Below are 21,805 nucleotides of genomic sequence, written 5' to 3' on the forward strand. Positions count from 1 at the left end.
AAGCATTAGGAATATTTTTACCTATGAATATTTATACCTATCACCTTGATGAATAACAGGATAATGCAGAAGAACATTTTCCTGGTTCTGATAAAATGTTTACCTTCTGCATCAGATTTTCAATGTTATCTCTTGTTGATATTTTAGGGTATTACCCTGTACTCTGTTCTGAAGTGTGTTTCCTGAAGAATCCCTGTTGCCCTTTTGGTCCAGAAGCAATGAGGCTTCTGGCCATGCTGCTCATGAGCTATAGCTCCACAGACCAATTGCAAAGTTGTGTCTGTGTTTGGTTTAGATGTCAGCTGCCACTGGATGTCTTAAGATGTGTTACTATGCCTAAAGAAACTATCAAATTAACACAGCTGAGTTAATCAGAAGAAACATGACATCATAGCTGGCAGTTGCAATGATTTTAATGATACATTTTTCAGATATATAGTTAGTAAAAAAAAACCAGGGGACTTTTTTTGGGATTTTTTTCCTCTATCAACACGTTGCTAGCTCACTTCAGAACCACTTGAGCCAGAAAAGAATGGGAAGAACCCATATTTTTCTTATGTTCCTGACATGGGGAGTGATGTGATGTGATGTCCGTGTTACTGGATTCTGGGAAGAAAATGCCAGCTGGTGTTTCTAAACACTCAGATCAGCTTTTCAAGAATACTAATATGGCAAAGGCTTGAAAACTCCATGATGTACAGGCAGGAACTTCATTCCTACACCTGCCAAATGACCCCTTTCTACAGCTTTTAATCACTAAGGTGGGAAGACATTTGCATCTTTCCTATAATGTTTCCTTGAACAAGACTACAATCAAAAGTATGTCTTGTCAAAAGTACAGAGCTATCAGTTGTCATAATTAATGCAAAAGCACTTCAGGATGGATTACAGTCCTGCCTTAGTGAAGGATTTACATTACTTATGTGGTACGAATAGCTTTTTAATTTCCTCCACCACCAAAAAAAAAAAAAAGCATTTGTTGACATTTATAAGGCTGCCTTAAAAATGATGGCTTGATCCTTTTTGTAAGTCTTCTAAAATATCTTGGCAACCATTGCCCATTCATTACTGCTGTACCTGCACTGAACCCTAAGAGAACAGTTGTAAAACCTTTGCCAGTTGTGTCTTTTTTTCACTAAGAATAAAAAAGACAAGTAAAGCAAATATCTGCTCATCCATTAGAGACAGACTACAAATGCTTTCCCTGTCCTAGGGGACATTCCAGTGCAACATCTCCAGCAGTGTTAACATAATCCTCCAAAGGCTTGGAGATGGATGTGAGGTTCTTTTGCTACACAATTGTACAAATGCTAGAACTTTAAAATGTCATTCTGTAATTTGATTCTGTATTTTATGTTAACATCTTTTGGATACAGGGGGAACTAGTATAAATCCTGATGCAGTCTCAACTGCTGCCAGGCATAATCACCACTTGCTAATGAATGAAGTGGAGGATATGACTACAGAATACATAACTTCCTGGATCCCACTCCAGTGCAGCTCTTCAAGGTGAAGTTGACAGCTGATTGCACTTCCTTGACGATCTGAGACCGTGCCCCCTTCAGAGAAATGAGCTTTTAAAGAGCTTCCCTCTCCTGTAGGGAAGACTATTTCATCACTCATCTCTGCAAAGCTCTTTGGTGTCAAAAACTGGGACATCAAGGTGGAAATTCAGAGAGAATTATGCGGGAAATATAATGCATGGTGTTGGAGAGAAAACCTCAACAGGAAAAGGATGGAACCAGACCTGGAGAAATACCTGGTCATTATAGGCATTTGGGTGCAGGGGAATCCTGCTTTCTACGGGATAAGGCAACACAATTCCTCCACACGGTGTTTACAGAAAGATCCAGCAGCTTAAAACCCGGGCATTCTGATTTCACTGAGAGGCTTAGACAAAAGGTTGGCCCACAGTGTGCTGAACACCAAACACACACGTGAAGCGGCTGCCTGCCCTCCTGGATTTCTCATGACATTCAGTGCCTTATCTTTCGGAACATAACCAATTCAGGACCACAAGCTGAAGGCTACCGACCCTCCCAAGAAACCCTCCAAACGAAAAAGCTTTCTCCACGCCGTGCAGGGTCCGGGCAGCACCGCGAAGAATCCAGGGAGCTCTTTACTGCCATTGCTGGCCTCACAGGAGGCGCCGCTCTCATCGCCGCCGCAGCCAAGGCACCTGCACGGGGCTCGTTCCGAGGAGCGCGGAGACGCAGCCAGCCTTTCTTTCAGCCGTTCTCGGGGAGGCAAAGCCGCGGGAAGAGCAGGGTTTTTAGGCAAGGGCCGGCGCAAGGAGCCGGGCGCTGCACAGCCCCTGACCGCGGCCGCGTCCCGCGGCGCTCCGGCCGGCGCTGCCGCCGCTTCAGGACCGGCTCTGGACAGCGCCCGCTCCGCCCCGCCCCGCCCTTCGCCGCTCTCAACGCCCATTGGCTGCGGCGCCGCCGCTGAGCCGCCGCTCCTCGCGATTGGCCCAGGTGGGCTGTCACTCAGCAGCGAGCGAAGCGAGCCCGGCCCCGAGACACGCCCCTCTGGTTTGTAACGCTGCTTCTCATTGGCCTTCGGGCCGACACCGGGCAGCGGCTATTGGGCAGCGCCTCATGCCAGTCACGCGCCCGCCTGAGGGGCCGGGCCGGGGGAGAGGGGCGGGGCCGTGGCGGTAGGGGCGTGGCTAACGGGCCGGCGGGGGCGCGGCCGCGGCGCAGGGCGGGCCCGGGTGTGGCGGGTGGGCGGGGCCTGGGCAGGGATCGGCGCAGAAAGGGGCGGGGCGTGCGGCGGGGGCGGGGCCAGGCCAGGGGAGCCTGGCGAGCGGAGATTGCCCTTGTGTGTCGCGCCGGGAAGCGGCTGGAGCGGAGCGGGAGCGGAGCGGGAGCGGAGTCCCTGCGCATCCCCCCCTCCCCGCCTCCGCCCCCGCCGCCCCACGGCGGCACGGGACGGGACAGCGCAGCGCAGGCGAGCGGAGAGACGGACGGACGGACGGACGGACGGGCACGCCGGCAGGGGCAAGGGGAGCCAGCGGGGGCACCTGGCACCGCTCCGCGGTGGGAACCTGAACCTGCCCAGCAGCGCCGGAGCCAGCGGAGAGAACCGCTCTTTCCTCCTCCTCCTCCTCCTCCCTCCCCAGTCCACCCCCGCGACCCTGGTCCTCCTCCTCCTCCTCCTCCTCCTCACCCCACTGGATACAGCGAGGGAGACACTGCGGCGGAGGCGGCGGCGGCGGCGGCTCCTGCGGGGGGAAGGAAGCGCCCGGAGAGCGGAGCGGCGGGAGGCTGCGGATCTGCGTGCCTGGCGCCCACCCAGCCCGAGGGGAGCCCCCAGGATGCGGCTGAAGCCCGGCGCGCTCCTGCGCTTCTACAGCCTCTGCGGGATCCTCGTACAAGGTACCGCCTCCTCCCCACCCCTGCCCCACGCGCGGGAGGGAGGGACGCCGGGGGGGCACCGCCGCGGCCCGGGGCATCCCAGACTTCCCCCCCGCCCCCCGCCCCGCTCCTGACCCGCTCCCTCCCTCGCCCCTCTCCCGGCTTGCCCCCTCCCCGTGCGCCGCCAGCCTCCCGCTCGGGTAGCGCTATCCAGCGCTGAAGCGCCGCACGCCTGTTAACCCTTCCCGCCCTTCCCCCGTCAGCCTCTTGCCGTCCTCCTTCGCCCTCCGCGCTTCTTCCCCCACCGACCCCCCACCCCGCCGCCGTCGGTCGCTCGCCGAGCCCCGCAGCCGCCCCCCGAGTGGCCGCCACCTCCTCGCTCGCCCGCCGCAAGCGTGCCCCCGAAAGTGCGAGTGCAGCCGCAGCAGCGGCGGCGTGTGCGCTGCAACAACATCCCGGGGAAACGTGCGGGCTCCAGCCGTGCCCCCCCGGCGGGGAGCGGCGGGATCGGGGGGTGTCCGCGCCTCGCTGCGCCGCCGCCGGGAGTGCGTGTCTGTGTGCGAGGCATCCAGCGTGCACGTAGGGTAATCGGATGAGCCGCGGGCTCGGCGGCGGAGCCCTTCGCCATCCTGCTCCAGGCGGCTCATCCTGCAGCTAGTTTCCAGACTGGATGTATTCCCCCTTCCCTCCTCCCCGCCGCCGCTCCCCCTCGTTCCCGTTATCCGGCCGAGCGGGATGGAGCGGCCGCCGCGCAGGGAAGCCCCGCGACGCGCTGCGAGGTGACCGCCCGCCGCGGCTGCCTGCGGGCGAGCTTCCCCCGCACCTCTCCCGCTCCAGAAGGAGCCGAGCCGGCAGCCGAGCCCGCTGCGCCGCGCTGCCGCCGGGAGTTTGCCCCTCGCTCGCCGAGCGCCGGTGGGGACCCCGCGCTGGGAGGTGGCGGTCGGGGCGCGGCGGCCCGGAGGGTGCCCAGGGGGCCGGGGAGCCACCGCGCAGCAACTCGCCGGCGGTCCCCGGTCCTCGGGGAGGATGCGGGGGGCCGGCGGGGCATCTCCCTGCCCTTCCCTCGCCAGGCGTGCGGGGTGTTTCGGTGTGGGAGGGAGAAGCGAAGAGTCGATTAAACTAAGTGGCCTTGTAAGATTTTTTTTTTCTTTTCTGTCCTTTTATTTTTTTTTTCCCCCGCTCGCCTCCGTCATGCCATTTCACGTCAAGTTTAATGTATTTCGCGTTTCACATGGCTGCGTCATGTGTCGGGCGATCTCTCCGGAGGAAGCCGCGGCTGGCAGCCCGGAGGGGGGCACGGGCAGCCGCCCGGCTTCCCGAAACCCAAAATCCTCACCCTCCCCACACCCCCATCGTGCAGACCCCCCCGAGTGCCCCCGCTCCACCTCCCGGGGAAGTTAGCGGCGGAGGACGCGAGAAGGCATGGGAGGGGAAGGGAGTGCGCCGGGCAACTGCGAAGGACCGTCGGGTGGATTATTTGTATTCTTTCCCGATGTTTATGGGTTGCCCGGTACGTCACCGCACAAGGAGCTGCTGTGTTGGTGCTATACAGGATTATTTATTGGGGCATGTGCGGCGCGCTGCACCTGGGGGTTGGCTCCTCTCTGCCTTGTACATTTCCCTGTGAATTGTCAATTCATTGCCCTGCAGCGGAGCTGGGGGTGGGAAGCCTCTGGACTGACTTTCTGTCACCAATAAAATCGGGGCTGCCGCTGGAGGAGGAGGATTTGATCTTTCCTAAGATGCAATCAGCCGCATTCAGCGCGGCGCAGTTTTGAGAGTAAACCAGTGATTAAAAACAGTGATGTCTTTCACCGCAGTTTAGGGAGCGTGCCAGGCAGAATGTAACTCTGTGAACTGCATCAGGTAAAAAACGTGTTGCAAGAAATGGGATGTAATACAAATCTGACTGTGACTGTGTGAAAATAACCAGTTTGGGCCTGTCCTTGCAGATGGGGGAGAGCGATGCTTAGCACATTACCCAGCTTGCCCTCTGCATGTGTAAAACATCTCCCCTCTCTTCAGTTTCTCACACAATTATTTTTTCAGCTCCTGATTAGAACTTCAATCAAAAATACTTAGGCTCTCTGTGTACTGCACTTCAGCGTAGTGTTCTTTCAAGGGGATATAAAGAACCTGTAACACTCAGGCAGAAGTGAGGGGAAGTAATTTCTCCAATCTTTGTCTCCTAAGGTAAAGGAGAATGAAGGAGACGAGTAAATAATATTCTATAAAAGTGTCCTCAACAGCAGCTGTATCCCCCAGAATATCAAATTTTTTCAGTCCACCTTAAAGTGCAACTTCATAAATGTTGTTTTCTTAGTTCCTGCCATTTATTTTGACAGAAGTAACAGACACAGTTACCATTAGACACATTTCTTTTTGATAGCTTAATAGCTGCATTTAAGAGTAGTTTTTCCTGTTGGCTTGATTTACTTCCCCAAACTGTCTTGTGAAGTGGCTCAATGGATTTATTAGATTCCTCCAAATTTCTGTTTGTGGGCCATGGGACATGCAGGTTTTTCTGTCAGCTCGGTATGTGAATGAGATCTTTGTCCTGAGGATCCGAAGCACTTCTGAACTGTAATTACCGATGGTTTCTCCTGGTGAAACTGAGGCTAATTAAAGACAAGGTGACAAAGAGTCAAGCTGACATGTGTCCTGTATGGAAGTGTGCCTTTCTGGCAAGATCTGTGGAGAGACTTGCTTCAGGAATCTGTCCTGAGTGTTGATGAAGCATCAGCTGGGGGAAGAGGACATAGAATAATGCTTCTCAGCTTGTGCATGGAATAGCATTAGCAGCAAGCAGTCCCTTCAGAAAGGAGGCAAACAAGAAGTAAAGGAGCCCAGTGTCAACTGCTTGCTGTGAGAGGGGAGCAATGGAGGTGGAAGAGGGAGTAATAACGTGTTGAGCTGGGAAGCAGTTTGTCAGCTGAGTTCGGATGTGATACTGGTCTGCTCTGCTCTCTCCAGCGTTTGCTGGGAAAATAGTGGGATCTCTGGCTGCTGCAGTTCTTAAACTGTGCTCTGTAATGATCTTGGAGTATTTAATCAATGTCACAAGGGGTTCACCTGTTATTTATGTTTACAGCTAGCTTTACTTTTTTTTTTTTCCTTATTCTTACTGCTTTTTGACTTCATTAATATAGTCTTACTTAGATAAAATTTAACACGGGGGGCATGTTCTTAAGAATAACTCAAGTGCTTCATCTGAGCTGTTTTTATGCAACCTGAGGAGTAAGCTGTTATTCTCAAGAGTTACCACGTGAGAAACTGTAACAATAAAAATAGTTCTGTTGGATTCATAGGATACAGACACAGGTTAGGATTATCCTGGAATTGTAGCTGCTGTAGCCCCCTGCTGTGTGATAATGCAAATGGCATCTAATGTCTTAATGTGCTGAGCTCCGAGAAGGCACTGGATTGTGCCATGGGTGGGAGCAAACGATCCACTCCCAAGGTTTGCCAACACTTGGGCAAATCATAGTGCAGTTGCTTCAGACGCCTCAAATGCTTGCAACCTGTCTAGTAATGAAAATAATGTAGGGACTCTTTAATTTGTCACAAACTGTGGCCACTGATGCAACGAATCAGCCAAGACAGGTAATTGCTTGCGGGCGAGAGTCTTTTCATTAGCCCAGATCTATTGCAAGCAGAATAAAAAAAACCTGCAAACAAACCTGGACAAACATGGATATGACTGCTTATGAGATTATCTGAGCTGATTTAAGATGAAGTTGTTATACATTACTCAAAATCTTGTGTATCTAGACTTCGTTTTGAATTTCCAGTTGGATTTCTGTTAGCAAAACCTTGGCAACCCAGTGCTGCCTGCACAGGGGTTGTCTTGACAGCTAAGTGTTCATATGCTAATACAGTGTACAGCAAGTCAAGGGCTTGTAGTTTTAATTCTGTAAGTTCTGTGAGGGCATGGACAATGACAGAATAAAAACCAGTAGTTTTAATACTGTCTTTATCTGGAATATTTTAAACACAAGTTGAAATGTAATATTTATCACTCTACTGTTTGGTCTTCTGTCTTTATACAACTTCCATCAATCTAGCCAAGGCTTGGTAGGCTTATTAGCTGCTTAGTTCTCAGGCTAGTTCATATTTGATGAATTATTTTGGTTGATTTCTTCATGAATTTTTACTGATAGCCATCCTACAGCAGTTCAGGTTTAGAACATGAAGTAACTCAACAATCCATATTCCCACTGATGATGATGTTACACAGCTTCCCTGGGGAGTACATGAATAGGGATTACTCACTCACATATTTATCACTCTTGCACTCAAAGTATTTATCACTCTTGCACTCAAAGTATTTATCAAGTTTCTACCATCAAATCAACAGTAAACAGTTTTGAAGTTTGTCACCAAAGAAACTTCACTGAAATGCTGATCAAGAGAAGCATCTTGGTTGAAACAAATACATTTTTCTTGTCTGCTTTGTTGTCAGTTTAGTTTTTGGTTTTGTTTTTTATTTTAGTTTGGAAATGTAGAACAGTGAATCTCCCTCTGCTTTCAAATTTACTTGTCAATTGCAATTTCATTATAATATACTGTAAATGTCTTTAAGTTATAGTTTATTGTTATAGTTTATTATTATAGAAGCATTAGTTTTCATAATTATCTTTCTCATCCCTCTGGCCTGATCGTACTATTGACAAAATGTGGTGAATGTGATTACCCTTACTCTTCCAACCAAAGAGTTATTCTCTTAATATGAATTATTCCCTTAATACTGCTTTGTAAATTGAAGATTGGATTTTGAGGTTAGGTTGTAGCTTTTTTTCTTTTCACTCTTGTGCATTACAAATGTTGATTAAGCAACTGATAACAGCAGATATTTATGATGTGGACACGGACATCAGGTGCTTGCCAAAAGAACAGCAGTACAACCAGTGTGGTTGACTGTGCTAGAGCAGTGATTCCCTCTCCATCTGACACATAAAAATGTAGAAATAGGAGGTGTTGTCATCATCCTCTTAATGCCTTCTCAAAGGAAAAGAAGGATTACTTCAATTTTGTTTTAATTGAGTTGAGCAGCAGGCAGAAAACTCTCAAAAGTTAGTCCCTCTCAAAACAATGCAGGGTCTTCTGTAGAGAGAATTCCACTGACATGCTTTTTAAAATACACATTCTAAAACAAATGCAGAAAGGTAAGACTATTAGACACAGTTTGGTACGTGTATCCTCTGGGATTGCATCAATATTAAGTATGATCTTAATGAGCATATCCCTTCTTCCCAAGGAGTTTTTGAGGTGTGTTTGAAAGGAAGAAAGGCAAATATCACGTTCCAGTGGTAAGGAATAAATTGTAAAATCAGTATTTCTCTCAGGAATTTTCCCCTGAGCAGTTATCTTCCTATGTAATGAAAACATTTTGGAAAGAATTGAGTATTTTCAGAAATTAATGTGGGTGTCTTTGCAAGGTTCGTAATGTGGGGGTTTTTTCTCTCTTTTTTTTTCTTTTTCTTCCTCTGAACCTATTTGAGGATCTTTTCCTTTCATTTTACAAATCAAAGACAAAGTCCAAATGTTTGCAGTTTCCCTTGTGTTAGTGCATACTAAGCTCAGGATGGATGCTTTAAATATCCATGCAGAAAGCACTGTCGTAATAGCATCCTAGGGGGGTTAAAGGAAGGAGAGAACATTTATTTCAGTGACAAAACACCAGGGGCTGTGTAGCTGTTCTTCCAGTGCTCTCTTTTGGTGCTGGAGTTTTGTGTGTAGGACTTTTTAACATGTAGAACTTGGAACAGGCACAGAGGATTTAGTGAACAACGTTGGTGGTTAATTTTGTTTTGTTTCCTTTCACAATGCCTGCCTACCTGTTGTCCTATCTCCTTTCCCTAAGATCTGTCAGTCTGAAAAATAAAATCATACTTGCGTCATTTGCTGTCCTTTTATTTGCAAAATAGCAATCTTCGGACCTATGTAAGTATTGTTTAGGAGTGCTTATGCTGTTTTGGGATTTTTGTTTGGGATTTTTGAGGGAAAGATAATTTCTTCCCAACAGTGAGTTGAGTTGTGTTTACTGCTTTCTGGTTTAATCAAATGGCTTTTGGAGAGTGTGAGTGCTTTTATAACTTTCCCATTTTAAGTAGCAGCAAATCAATTTTAATATAGTTTTACATTACTCTAAATTCATGCATTTATATTTTTTGTCTATTTTGTAATAGTCTGTTTAGAGTTCTCCTTTTCTTACATAGCTGTAAGATACATTTCTTTGTTCTGTGAATGGAGTTGGCAAAGTTTAGGTTTTTTTATGAAACAGTGTGTATCATCACATATGCAGTATTGGTTTTTGTTTGAGTAGCTTTGATAATCCCTCTATCATCATCTTTGTGTAAATAATTTGTTGACTGTCTGTCGTTTCCTTGCTGGATGGGAAGGATAGTGCAGGAGAGACTGTTATGTTAGAGGTAAAAATATCCTGGTGATATTTTAAACTTCTTATGTGCCTCAGTATTAATCAAACAACTGTTCTAATCATGGTAATTCAATTACCAAACCTTGGGTGAAGGAACCAGAGTCTGCTGCTACATGCAAAAATAATCTGTAACCACGTAGGAAAATGCAGTTACACCTTTCTGGATGATCATCAATACATGCTGCACTGCATTATTGCTGCTGCTTCTGGCAGAGTCTGACTAGGCAGCACAGCTGTACAGACCCATTAGAGTCTTAAAACTCTCTTTTTTTCCCCAAGTTCAGCACTGGAGATTCAACAACTGCAACTGACTGACAGCTCTGAAGAGAGCAAGACCAAATTACTTCACAGCAGCAGTTGTAGCAGGCACAGGCACTTTGGTATTTTCTGTCTGTTCTGATATTTATCCCAAACTGACCTACATCTGCTGGATTAACAGTGTAACTTGACCTGCTTTTATTCCTGCTATGCTATAAGGCTTGAAGGCTGTTGTGGTTAGTCCCTAACCAGGGGAAAAGCTCTACTAGTTGAAGCAGAAGCAATCAAATTTCTTTTAATTAAAAGGTTGTAAAAAGTATGTTTTAGCATCAAGCTCATTTTGTATTTATCCCTTTCCAAGTATTTTTTTTCTTCTTTGAGTGTTAATATGTTTTTCTGTGTGAGGTTTAAATCTTGACATGCTGGTTGGTGCTTTATTGTGGTACACTGGAGAACAGTGAAGAATTCTCCATTGATTTGCACAGTTTATACACAGAAAATAAGACTTCATTTGATAAATGAAAACACTTACTTATACTCTTGAATTTCTTTCAACTGAATGAAATTTTTTGTGTCCTCAAACACATAAAAATGCCCAACTGCAGCCATTTGCAAATTGGAAAATAAATGCAGTGACTAGAAATATTGCTCACTACACTGATTACTAATCAAGGATTAACAAATTATCCCAAATCTGTGACAGGTCTTAAAATAGTATAATACACTGAAATGTATGAAATATTCAATTTATATGAATTCTTTTGTTAACATCTAAGATAGTACTAGTGAGAATGAGAGAACTTCTTGTCTCTGGAGGAAACTTTAAACTAACATGCCAGTTTTTAAATGGCATTTAAATGAAATGTCTTTGTGGCATTACAGTTTTCTCTTTACCATTTTTTAACTTTTCCCCTGCAGGTTTCTAATAATGTAATTGATGTCTCCAGATTTGTATCATGTAGCCTTATAATACTATGAAAAATAGGTGAGATTTGGACTAATATGGAGGAAGATATAAGTTCCATCTTGTTCAGTGATGATTGTGGTTAATGACAAATTATATCTGTGCACTCCAAAAAATTATATTTGTGCAGCTGAAAAATTAAATGTGTGCACTAAAATTTCAACTGTAAGTTCAAACCAATTGTAGCAAAACTGGTAACACCAGACATTGAGGAGCTTTTCAGAACTTAAACATCAAGTCTGACAATTGATAGGATTGTATATTAACAAAGTGTGTGTCATCTTTTGGCATAGAAGCAAATTAGCAGTGAATTAGCTTTATAGACTGTGCGTTCTCTAAAGGTTGGATCTTCAGTCTAATATGTTTTAGGACATATCTTGACTGCTGCATATATAAACACAGTCAAGGTGGTGTGGTTTTGAACAGTCAGGGTATAAGTAATTATGAGTTAGAACCTTGACTATTTACCCATCTTCTTCAGAAATATTTGCCATTCTTCTTATTATATGGATTTTTTTTTTTGGTCAAGTTTGTGGCATATCTTTCCTCAGCAAATGTAAAGTTTTTGGTTTGCAAACTTCTGGTTAATGCTTCTTTTTTGGTGTGTAAAATGCAAAATTCATACCATTCTTAGACTGAATAAATCTCATTCACTCCTTCAAGAATGGTCCAAAGCTCACATAATTTCAGTATTTTCCCCACAAAATAAGCCTGAGTTTTAGAATTGGACCAGAATAAAATTAAAATGTTTTCAGTTTCCAGAGTCATCTTTGTTTTACAAATTATAAATCATTACTGCTTTGCAGCATTCTGAATGCTGAGTTTTGAAGCCACTGGGAAAGCATATAATCAATAGAAATATATGGGCCATTTGTTTTTATTTATGGTAGATAAAAAACCTCAATGGCTTGTAGACTTATTTCTGGGATGTTCACATATGCTTAACATATAAGATTAATGTAATTTCAAAATAGTTGGAATATAACACTGGTTTAAGTGACTAGGCTTTTATATATTTTGTGGGAACAATATTTGGGGGGGAGGAGAAGTGTTCTTGAAAATAATACAATTGCAGAATTTCTCAAGCCCTCTTTGGATTTTGAGAAAAAGACTTATGTGAGATTTTGTACAGATTTGCTTTTTCTATTAGAAAAAGAAGTGATACTTCATTCTACAAAAGGATGATTTTTGCCTTATCAGATGCAAAATGGAATAATGGGAAATCTGGATAAAGAAGGCAGCTGAACACGTGCTATAAAGGATATTCTTCATTTACTGTGATATCTGTACCAGAGGATTTGGAAATGCAGATGCACTTAATGTTCACTAAAGTATATCTGTTGCAAACTGAAATATCTCATAAATCCCAACAGAAAAACAGAATCTAGCACTTTATAATTTTGAGTAAACAAATGAAAAGTTTTTGTTTAATGAATTAGCATCATAGGCTTTCTAAAATTCTTTTAATTGGTCATTAAAAACGCTTACAGTTTGAACTTTTTTCTAGAAAATAAAAATGTTCAGGAAGAAATTTCAAAATAGATGACTGGCTGGTCACAGATAAATGCAGGCTAATCTCCCTCTAGGCCTTGTCTGCCCAGGATACCTGTCAAGAAAAACAAACTTTTTTATCTTCTGCTTGCTGCTCCAAGGCTTAAGGTGGGAAAACAGCAGCAGCCCTACTCTGTATGCACGAGGGATTTGCTTTCTTAAGATTGTGAGGATAAAGCCTCGAATTTGGATCCTGTCTGATCTGTTTATGTTGATGTGTCAATTCTGTGAGGAGTGAGCTCCACCAGCACAACACCTCAGTGGCCTCCATGGATGATACCAGGTATGTGGATGGATGGATGGATGGAGGACAGGGCATGTGGATAACTCGTTTTCTCTAGGAATAAAACATCCCTCAGAAGCCTTTGCTGTGAAGGACATCTATGAAGATCAGGCTAGAGCAAACCCCTGTATGACTGCAGGTTTGCAGGATGCAGTGGGACTTTCCACCTCTTCCTCTCCGCAGGAAACGGAATGAAACAAGTCAAGATTTTTGGGGAAGTGCATTCTGTAGGAGCTGTGAGAGGACCTTCTTCCTACTTTGAGGAGAAAATACCTGAGAGGGATGTTATAGCAGGCTTACAATGATTTGCTATTTTTTTCATTTTGTTTTGTTTTGTTTTTAATTACTGGCATTTTCTTCCCACTACTTCTCTGCCTCCCTCAAATGTGCACTGACAGGAATGAGGAGCAGAGCCAGTGGCAGTCAGTCTCTGGCACTGGAGCATACCTCCTGCCAGGCACACCAGTTTAAAATGCTTTTTACAGGAGTAGTCATAAGGCTCCAGTCTCTTTTGTCCATTCACCTGATTTTTTGCGTCAGTAAAGCATGGAAGACTTCCTACAGGCATAAGCAGGACAGGGTAGATTTGAGAGCTGAAAATACTTCAAAAGCCACCATATGAAACCCAGGAGCTGAGATGAATTTCAGCAGATTGGTACAAATGTACTATGTGAGAGCATTTCAACGTAGCTGCATTTCATTTTCTTAGGATAAATCAATTGTTTGATTTGAACATTTCATTCAAATGCAGCTAAAGCACTTTGTAGGTGCTGTTAACTCCCATTTTCTCTATAATATTGCAAGACAGGCCATCTCGCTGTGGAATGCAGTACTATCCAGAATACTCAAAGTATCAATGTCACTTGTGCTCTATTTCAATTAAGAGGCTTACAGAAAAGATCCAGTGAAATGTAGATTACTACGAGAAACTGGAGCTGACTTATGAATATCAATGTCAAAACAGAAGATGTCTCCAGAAATACAGTTCCACTGCTTTTATACCTTTTTGATGTGAGTGAGAACTTAGGGAATCTAGCATGTCTGAAAAATGGAGTAACTGCTGTGTGTGTATAGCAATGTGATTATCAAATTTAAACACTGCTGCTACAACTTGGATGTTTGTATGGTAGGAGCAGGCAGCTTCTTTGGTGCTGCTCTTGTCTCCTGGTAAACTTCTGGATTGTCCCAATACACATCCCTCATTCTCTAGAAGGGGAATTCTTCACATGAGAACTTTCAGTCCAGCTAGCACCTTAAATACCTACCTCATTTCTGAAAGGCTTCTGCTGCTTGCTGAATAGAGAAAGTAACTGTGAAACAACTTGCAACAAGTCTTTTAAACAGGTTACTGAGGCTCTGGGGATGTCTGTATCATAAATGTATTTTTTATATCTGGAACACATGTACAGCTATAAAGTGTCAGACTATTGTGCAGGGGAATCAATACAAACACAGCGTTTTGGTTAAATTAGGGAAATAGTCCCACGAGCAGTATTAGGAGTGGATGAGCAATCCATCCAGTGTTTCTGGTGCTTCAGAGCAAGATTTGTATTATTGCAAGTCTCTGCCATTCTTGCAATTGCAAGTTGTTTTGTTGGTTTTTTTTTTTTTTTTTCACAGTATACACTTGTAAAGCATTCACATCAGATGCTTTAATAACTCCTGACAAACTTGTTAGTATTGTTTCCTATGGCAGTGTGACAGATTTTACTGCAGAATACACACGCATATGTGAATTTAGATTACAAAAATAAATCAATGGATGAGGATATTTGAAAACTTTTAAATAGAGAACTAGGTGGTGCTGTTCTTTCATCTTTGTTGCTTAGCTGAATTCTTAAGTATGGACTGAGAACACCAGGCTACTACTTTTCCAAAATGAATTTATCTGTCTTAAATGTTTGGAGAGGTTATTGTTTCAGATTTCACTGAGAATGCTACTTTAACAGCTAATAATTGCACAATACAACACTTTATAATTAAAGAAAAAGAACTTTTGCATTGAACAATTGATGTAGTTTTATTCAGCATGGGGATACACTTCCTTTTCAGTTTGAATGACTTCAGAGTTAATTCAAATAACTTTTTAGACTCTATGCCTGGTGTTATATTTAGGATTATTTGGTCTGATCAATTTAGCTTGTTTAGATGTGTGAGCCTTTTAATCCTTTCCCATTGTTGATTTCTTAAACTCTTGGGGACTAATTTGCTAACAGCATGATGAGATCATCAATAATAGCTGAAAGAAAGTTGTTGTAATTCTGCAGTAGCAGTATATGGACCACAATTAATTAAACAAGAAAACCAATTTATGAAGTTTTATTCAATTTACAAAAAATATAAATTTTTAATCACTGTCTTGTCTCAATGCCATTAGTGCTGCAATAGGAAATAGTGAAGTTAGATTATAATGAACTGCCTAGGATCTAGATAGATTTGTTTTATTGGTGTTCAATGTTGCAGCAGAATAATAAATGTCTAATTAGAATCCAACTTCAATATGTAGCACTTTGGTAGAGAGTGCCTCTCATTGACCAATGCTTAAACTAAAATGTTGAAAGAACAGATGGAAGATAAAGAAATAAGGGGAAAATGTCCTTCTGCACTGAAAAAGAAATTAAAATGTGCTTTAGCTAGGTCGGAGTAATAAATGTGTTTGCTCTAAGTATATAATTACTTATTCAGAAAATAAGCTGCAGCTGTTAATGGAGAAGTGTGGAAACACTTTTTTATGGAATTTATCTCCCTGTTCCTTCTGAAGTGCTGCAATATAGAGTGGAATCTGAAACAGAAAGTTCGGGTTGTACTTTATGCTTAATAATACAATCAAAAAATGCTTTCACTTGACTCAAACGGGAGATTTAGTGAACTATAACAACAATACCCATGCAATTGCAAATTTATATCTTCCAATGTTAAAAGCAATAGTTAATTTCATGTTGATTTTTCTGAGATTTCCGTGTCACAGGTGTAGTTATTCCAATGTTCGAAAAGCTCCAAAAGGTGTTCCAATTTACTTTTGGGAACTGGAAAGAAACTCCAATTCACAAAGAAAGAATTTAAAATGTTCCTTTTCATTCCTGAAAATCCAGTATTCTTGACTCTGAAGCAGGAGTCATCTTGTATTGTGCTCCATGTGCTAATTGACTTCGTACAATGTTTTTCCCTTGTACTGTTAAAAACTATTAATAAAAACTCACTGCCAGACTTAATTCAGTGCGTAGCACTTGCTTATGCCAGAATTGTATCTCAGAGATACTGGTTTAATTTGCAGGGGTTAGCAAACTACTTACTTTTAAAAGGGGTGTGTTAATAGATTCTGTGTTCCTAACTGTAATTGGGTGCAACTGCACTGAAGATGTCTGAATGCATTTTATAAATTGAAAATTATAAAACCAGCTACCTTGAGAAGTTTCTGCTTTATCTCACAGCCTATAGCATGGCCTGTGGATTAGCACATACTATAAATATTGTAAGTACTGAATTTTTGCAGTATTTTCCTCTTTTTCTCAGGCAGTGTTGGACCCCTGAATCAACTCCTTGTGTGTGCAAGTGTCCTCATAAAGAAACATTTGACTGGAAAGAAAGAGAGTTTATTTCAAGTGGTTCTTTTCAAGTCTTCTGATTCAAAAGCACTAAAATTGATTATTTGTGTACTCTGTTGGAGGTGGGCTGTCAATAAATGAATGAAGGACCACTTACAAGTCTTTCTGCACCAGCCCACTCCTTTCAAAGCAGCTGAGCATGGGCATGTGAAGCAGTGAGGTGTTAGAGGCAGAGCTGCTGTTGTTTTACTGATTTTTCTAAGTTACAGGTGCTATTTAAGAATCTAATTTAAGCCCGTGGGGCTGAAACTATCCTGTGATTTCCGCAACGTTCTGCAACATTCCAAAATAGTTTTTAGAAAATGGATGCTGCTTGATCCTCAGATCTGAGGAGGAGAGAGGGTTATTATTATTTCAGAACAGAGGAAATATGATAAAAATGAGCTTCATTTCTTTTGTTCTGTTTAGGTTCTGGGAAACACAATGATTCCAAAAAGCATGAAAGGTGTCCTTGCCTGTGGCAGGGAGGTTGGAAATAGATGATCTTTAAAGTCCCTTCCAACCCAGGCCATTCTGTGATTCTGTGATCACTAAAGCTCAGATTTGCTTTTTAATACATTAAAACAGTACTAAGTTCTTTTTTTTGTTTTTCCCCCCTCCTGAGTATTACCACTTTGGGGAGAGATCTGAATAAGGTACTGAATTTTAGGTAGCTTCTGTTTGAAATAATTTAGATTGGCACTGAAGGTTTTTTTCCTTTGGCTTACATTGCAATGAATAATTTATACATGAAGTGCAAGATGACACCATATATAAGGTTACTTTCCTAAGCCAGGAAAATGCCACAGTATAAAAGGAGCTATAGAATACTTTAAATTTTTGTTTGTGAGAAAATGATATTTTTTTTTCCAACGTTCCTTGATTTGGGCTTTGTATTCCATTTTCAGGTTTTATGCTCTTTTACTCTGTGACTTCATCTATTCTTTCTCCATTGTATAGGATTTTACTTTTTTTTGTTCTACTTTGTTTTGTTCTTATGTCAGTGTGCTGCCATAAGACTTGATATTTTAAATTTATTAAATCAGCTGAAGAATAATTCTGAATAAACATGAAAGTTTTGTCTGTTTTGGGCTAAAAACATGTGGAACCCGCTGTTGCCTGAAACTTCAGTGGTTTGGGGTTTTTTTTCCTTTTGTTTGGATTTGAGAGAGGATGATGGAGATAACACTAAACATTAGTGTCTGATTTAGTGAAAAAGACAACTATACCCAACTTAACTTCCATTGTATCTCTGGAAGGGCTGGGAGAAGGCGGCAATAGAGAACTACTTTGTTTTTCATAACAGTATCTCAGCTTTTGCTGCTGCTGCACCTTTTAAAGTTCTCAGATACTTTTCTTTTGATATTTACAAGTGCTTTCCCTTTGTTGTCATCATCTTTCAGTTGCCACAGTTACAGTAAGTGTTTGCTTTCAAATATAGTCAAAGCAAGACTTCAGTATAGCTTCAGTGTAGGGTGTGACTTCGGTTTGTTTCTTCAGCCCAGCTTTAGACAACTCACACTTCAGAGCTCAGACGAAAACTGAACAGATGTGTATATAGAGAGAATTTAAGCTGAAGTTTTTTTTTTTCCATGGAATTTAAAGCAAATTATTAATATTTAGAGGAAATAGTGTTTGCTCCTCTTTTTTTCCCCTGATAATGGGATCTTAGAACCTTTGGGTTTAACTTTTTGAAGTTAACACTAACTAAATTGAGCTCTAAGGCTACTCAGGCTCATAATAGTAATACCATTGTTTTTTTTTGAGAGTTGTTTCATAGTGTTTGTCATGATTAATTCATCTTGAAAGCCTCTGTCTGTGCATGACATTGCAAACATGGGAAAATTAAATGGAAATTATGAGATAGGCAAGGAACTGTTGAAGTGCTCGTCTATATCAATACTGAAGATAAATTATCAAGAAGATAGGGTAATTATTGCATGATGTTTGATGAACCTAATTCAATTATTTGGCTGACTCTGTACAAATATTCCCAGTATCCAGGAAATAATTTTTGGTTTGTTTTTTTTTTGCCAGACCCCTTCACTCTCCCCGCTTCCCTGAAGAATTCAACGTGTTCATGAAACTTTGGTGGCAGCACCTAAAAATGCAAATTATATTCTAAAGTCCAGCTCTGCTGCCATGAAACCAGTTTTTTAAGCTGAATCAAAGATGATTGTGTTTTTTCATCTATGCAGGACCGTATTATTTGGAATTCTGTTTATTTTCCTTGTGAAACACATAAGTAATCAGTCTCAATGCTCAGATTTTGGTGATTTTATTGCTGCAGCTTGCGTGTCTATGATTTTTTGCATTTGGAATTGTAGGCATGGCCACGTGTCTGCTCTGTACTTGCTTGTGAAAATCCAAAGGTGCAGTCACAGCATGTGAAAAGTCATTCAGCCACACAAGAGTCTTGGCATTTTTCTTGACTTGCTGAGTGCATGAGCTGTAAATTTTAAATAATAGCCATGTAGGAACCTCATACATATAACAGGACCATTTTATCTATGCTTATATGTCAGCAGCTGCATCCCGGAATGGATTTGTTAAATAAGCACTACTGTTCTGCAGTCTGCACTTGTTTGTGCTTTTAAGTTGTCTGATGATCTCAGCATATCCTAAACTCTTCCCTTAGCCCCTGCAAATAGTCTTCTGAGATGGTAGAAGTACTAAATTTTGTTCAGAAAAGTGATATGATAAAGAAGGTTTTGGGCCACTTAAAATGTTGACTTAATTATTGACTCTTTGTCGGTTAGATGTTTTGTCTTGTTGCTGGGTCTGCTGGCAAGGATCTTCCAACATTTTCACTCTTGAGGCTTTCTCATGGCAAAATGCCATGAGTATCAAGTAAAGTTGAGTTCTTCATTTTGGAAGACAGAATAACTGGAAACATCATGGGGCTGTAGCTGAGCTAATTAGCTTTGTGTAATTCATCTTCAATACATTGGCTTTCTTTACTCTTCTCTTTGCAAACACAACCATTTAACTTTTTCTTAATACATGTCCCATTCTTCTCAGTGACAGTGTAATCTCACTGAGATTAGAGTGAGTATAATATCATAATCATGACACTAAAATATAATATTTTTAGTATAGTATCATGCTATCACTGCACCAAACCAGATCTAGCCATTAGTCTTGGAGTAGAATGCTAAAAATGCATGTTGAAATTCAGAGTTTTGGGTGAAATGTTGTCCATCTTAAAACTGCAACATCCACTTTAGTCAGTAGAAATTCATGTGCAGAAGTTTGGAAAAAAAGTCAGGTTGCATTTTCTATTATTTAAGAAAAAATACGTAGTATATAGGTTGCTTTTACTGAATATGGTAAAATGATTTATAGGTTGCATAGTTGCATTTACTGGACATTTTAAAACTATAGTCATATATAAACTTTTAAACTAAGTTTAACTCTATACATACATACATACATACAGATATATATGTATGTGTATATATATGTGTATATATATATATATGTGTGTATATATATATATGTGTGTGTGTGTGTGTATATATATATATATGTAAAAAAATCACTTGATTTGCACTGCATTCAAAGCTAATAAATTAAGTGCCCATGCATAAGATGGCTTCTGGCAAGAAAGTTGCCAAAACTAAAGAGAACTTAAGTGCAATAACTGAAGTGTTCTGAGAGCGAAAAATGAAAACATCTCCCCAAAACATGTATTTATGCTCTCTGTAAATAGAAGTCACATCAAAAACGTGTGCTGTTTGTTTTTCTAAGTGTTGATGTCAATACAGCTGAGCTGTATGGAAGACCTGGTTCAACAGAGTCAGAATGATGCTGTTCCAGGTCATCGTGGGTCAGCTGGTTAATGCTGGATGTGAAAGGCTGTGCTACATTCCAGCCTTTGTCCTACTTTCCTGAAACAGATGCTCTTCGCTGAAGAGACATCATTAATTTCTCTGAAATGGGTGGGTGTCCACTTGCCATTCCTTAAATGCAACTATTTTAGTTGGTTTGGATTAGATTCTTTAATTTTGGTAGCTGCTGAAGCTCATATTTTAAGGCTGTAAATTTCTTAGACTTCAAGATAAGCTCAACAAAATGAAACACAAGTGTCTAATATAAATACTTCCAGTATTTTTAAGCTTTTTGCTTATATTGCAAGCATTTGAGCTTATTAACCCTAAAAAAATATACTTAGAAATGGCATCAAATATAAGTTCAACCTCCTCTTTTCACAAAAAGAACCTGAAATTTGCAACACCAGAAGGTCACTCAGAAGGCCTCTAGTTTTGCATTGAATGTGGTTTAATAAACCCCAAAGCAAAGAAATAGGGAAATGCAAAGGGTTCTGAAATGCTGGGTGGAAAGGAGAGGGATGGAACTGATGTGCAATAACATGGCAGAGGGGAGAGAAGCAGGACAAGTGATTTGAGGCATGAAGTGGGGGATTCTCTGCTGTAAGGTATGGGACAATAACATTGGCAATTTCAGATGGGAAAGTTATACAAAGATCCTTGCCATGTTTAGCTAGTTCAGCCTCACTACACAGTTTAGTCCTCATCAAATTGCAAGTTAAAACGTATTTTAAGTTCTTCACTAGAATTAAGAAATTACATATTTTGAACGTGCTTCGGTTTCACATCCTTCTGTAATAAAAGAATAAAATATTTTTTAGGGTGAAACATTAAATTCCAATGAAAGGTTAAGAACTGATTTTTCATAAAATAACATTGTGCAAATTTGTATTCTCTTCTTTCTCCACCTTTTTTTTTTTTTGTCTGTGGGATCTCTTCAAAAATGATATGCTTTTTTCTGTGATTGGTTCTTTCTGTTCCTGATTTCAGAAGAACAGCTTGAGTGACTTCCTGAATTCAGTTTTTATACAGTGACAAGTATCTCATGCTTCTATTCCAAATGCTGTGTGCTTGACTAGCCTCAGTCCAGAGGGTGAAAATCCCTCTATGAACAGAGCCTATTCTAATAGTTTTCAGAATAAATATCAGCACTATTCTGCTGTTCTAAGCTGCCACATACTACAGTCCCTTTTATGAACCAAAAATTCATTTATAAATAAGGTTAGGAATTTATTGTTACTAATCCTTCCTTATTTTTAATGTCCACTGCTGCTGGATTACCCCACTTGTCATTTACAGAAACTGTAATATTTGGAGCTCACATTTGTGATATTTGTTGTTGTTGTTGTTGTTTTGGGGTTTTTGTTTTGTTTTGTTTTGCTTCCAGGTCTTAAACCAGAAACTTAAACCAGGAAACTCTCTATAGCATGCAGAAGGAATGAATAGCTACCATTTCTCATTTCAGGCTGTTGTACTGGTCCAGTGCTTGCAGTCATGAAGATTTTTCTGGATGTTAAATTGTGTTTTTTCACTATACTGA

At 41.6% G+C, this 21,805-nt stretch overlaps 1 protein-coding gene across 2 annotated transcripts in view; it reads left to right on the forward strand.

Annotated features, from left to right (window-relative positions):
• The first annotated feature begins 2,767 nt into the window (after positions 1-2,767).
• Positions 2,768-21,805, forward strand: part of CADM2 (cell adhesion molecule 2) — a 558,998-nt gene continuing 539,960 nt past the window's right edge. For both annotated transcript variants that reach the window (XM_085075225.1, XM_085075236.1), the window contains exon 1: positions 2,768-3,377. In XM_085075225.1, coding sequence (XP_084931351.1) covers positions 3,317-3,377 — 61 coding nt within the window. In that variant the 5' untranslated portion in view covers positions 2,768-3,316. The remainder of the gene's footprint in view (positions 3,378-21,805) is intronic.

Source organism: Lichenostomus cassidix, chromosome 1, assembly GCF_008360975.1.
Source record: "Lichenostomus cassidix isolate B80296 chromosome 1, HeHo_3.0, whole genome shotgun sequence".
Lineage (NCBI taxonomy): Eukaryota > Metazoa > Chordata > Aves > Passeriformes > Meliphagidae > Lichenostomus > Lichenostomus cassidix.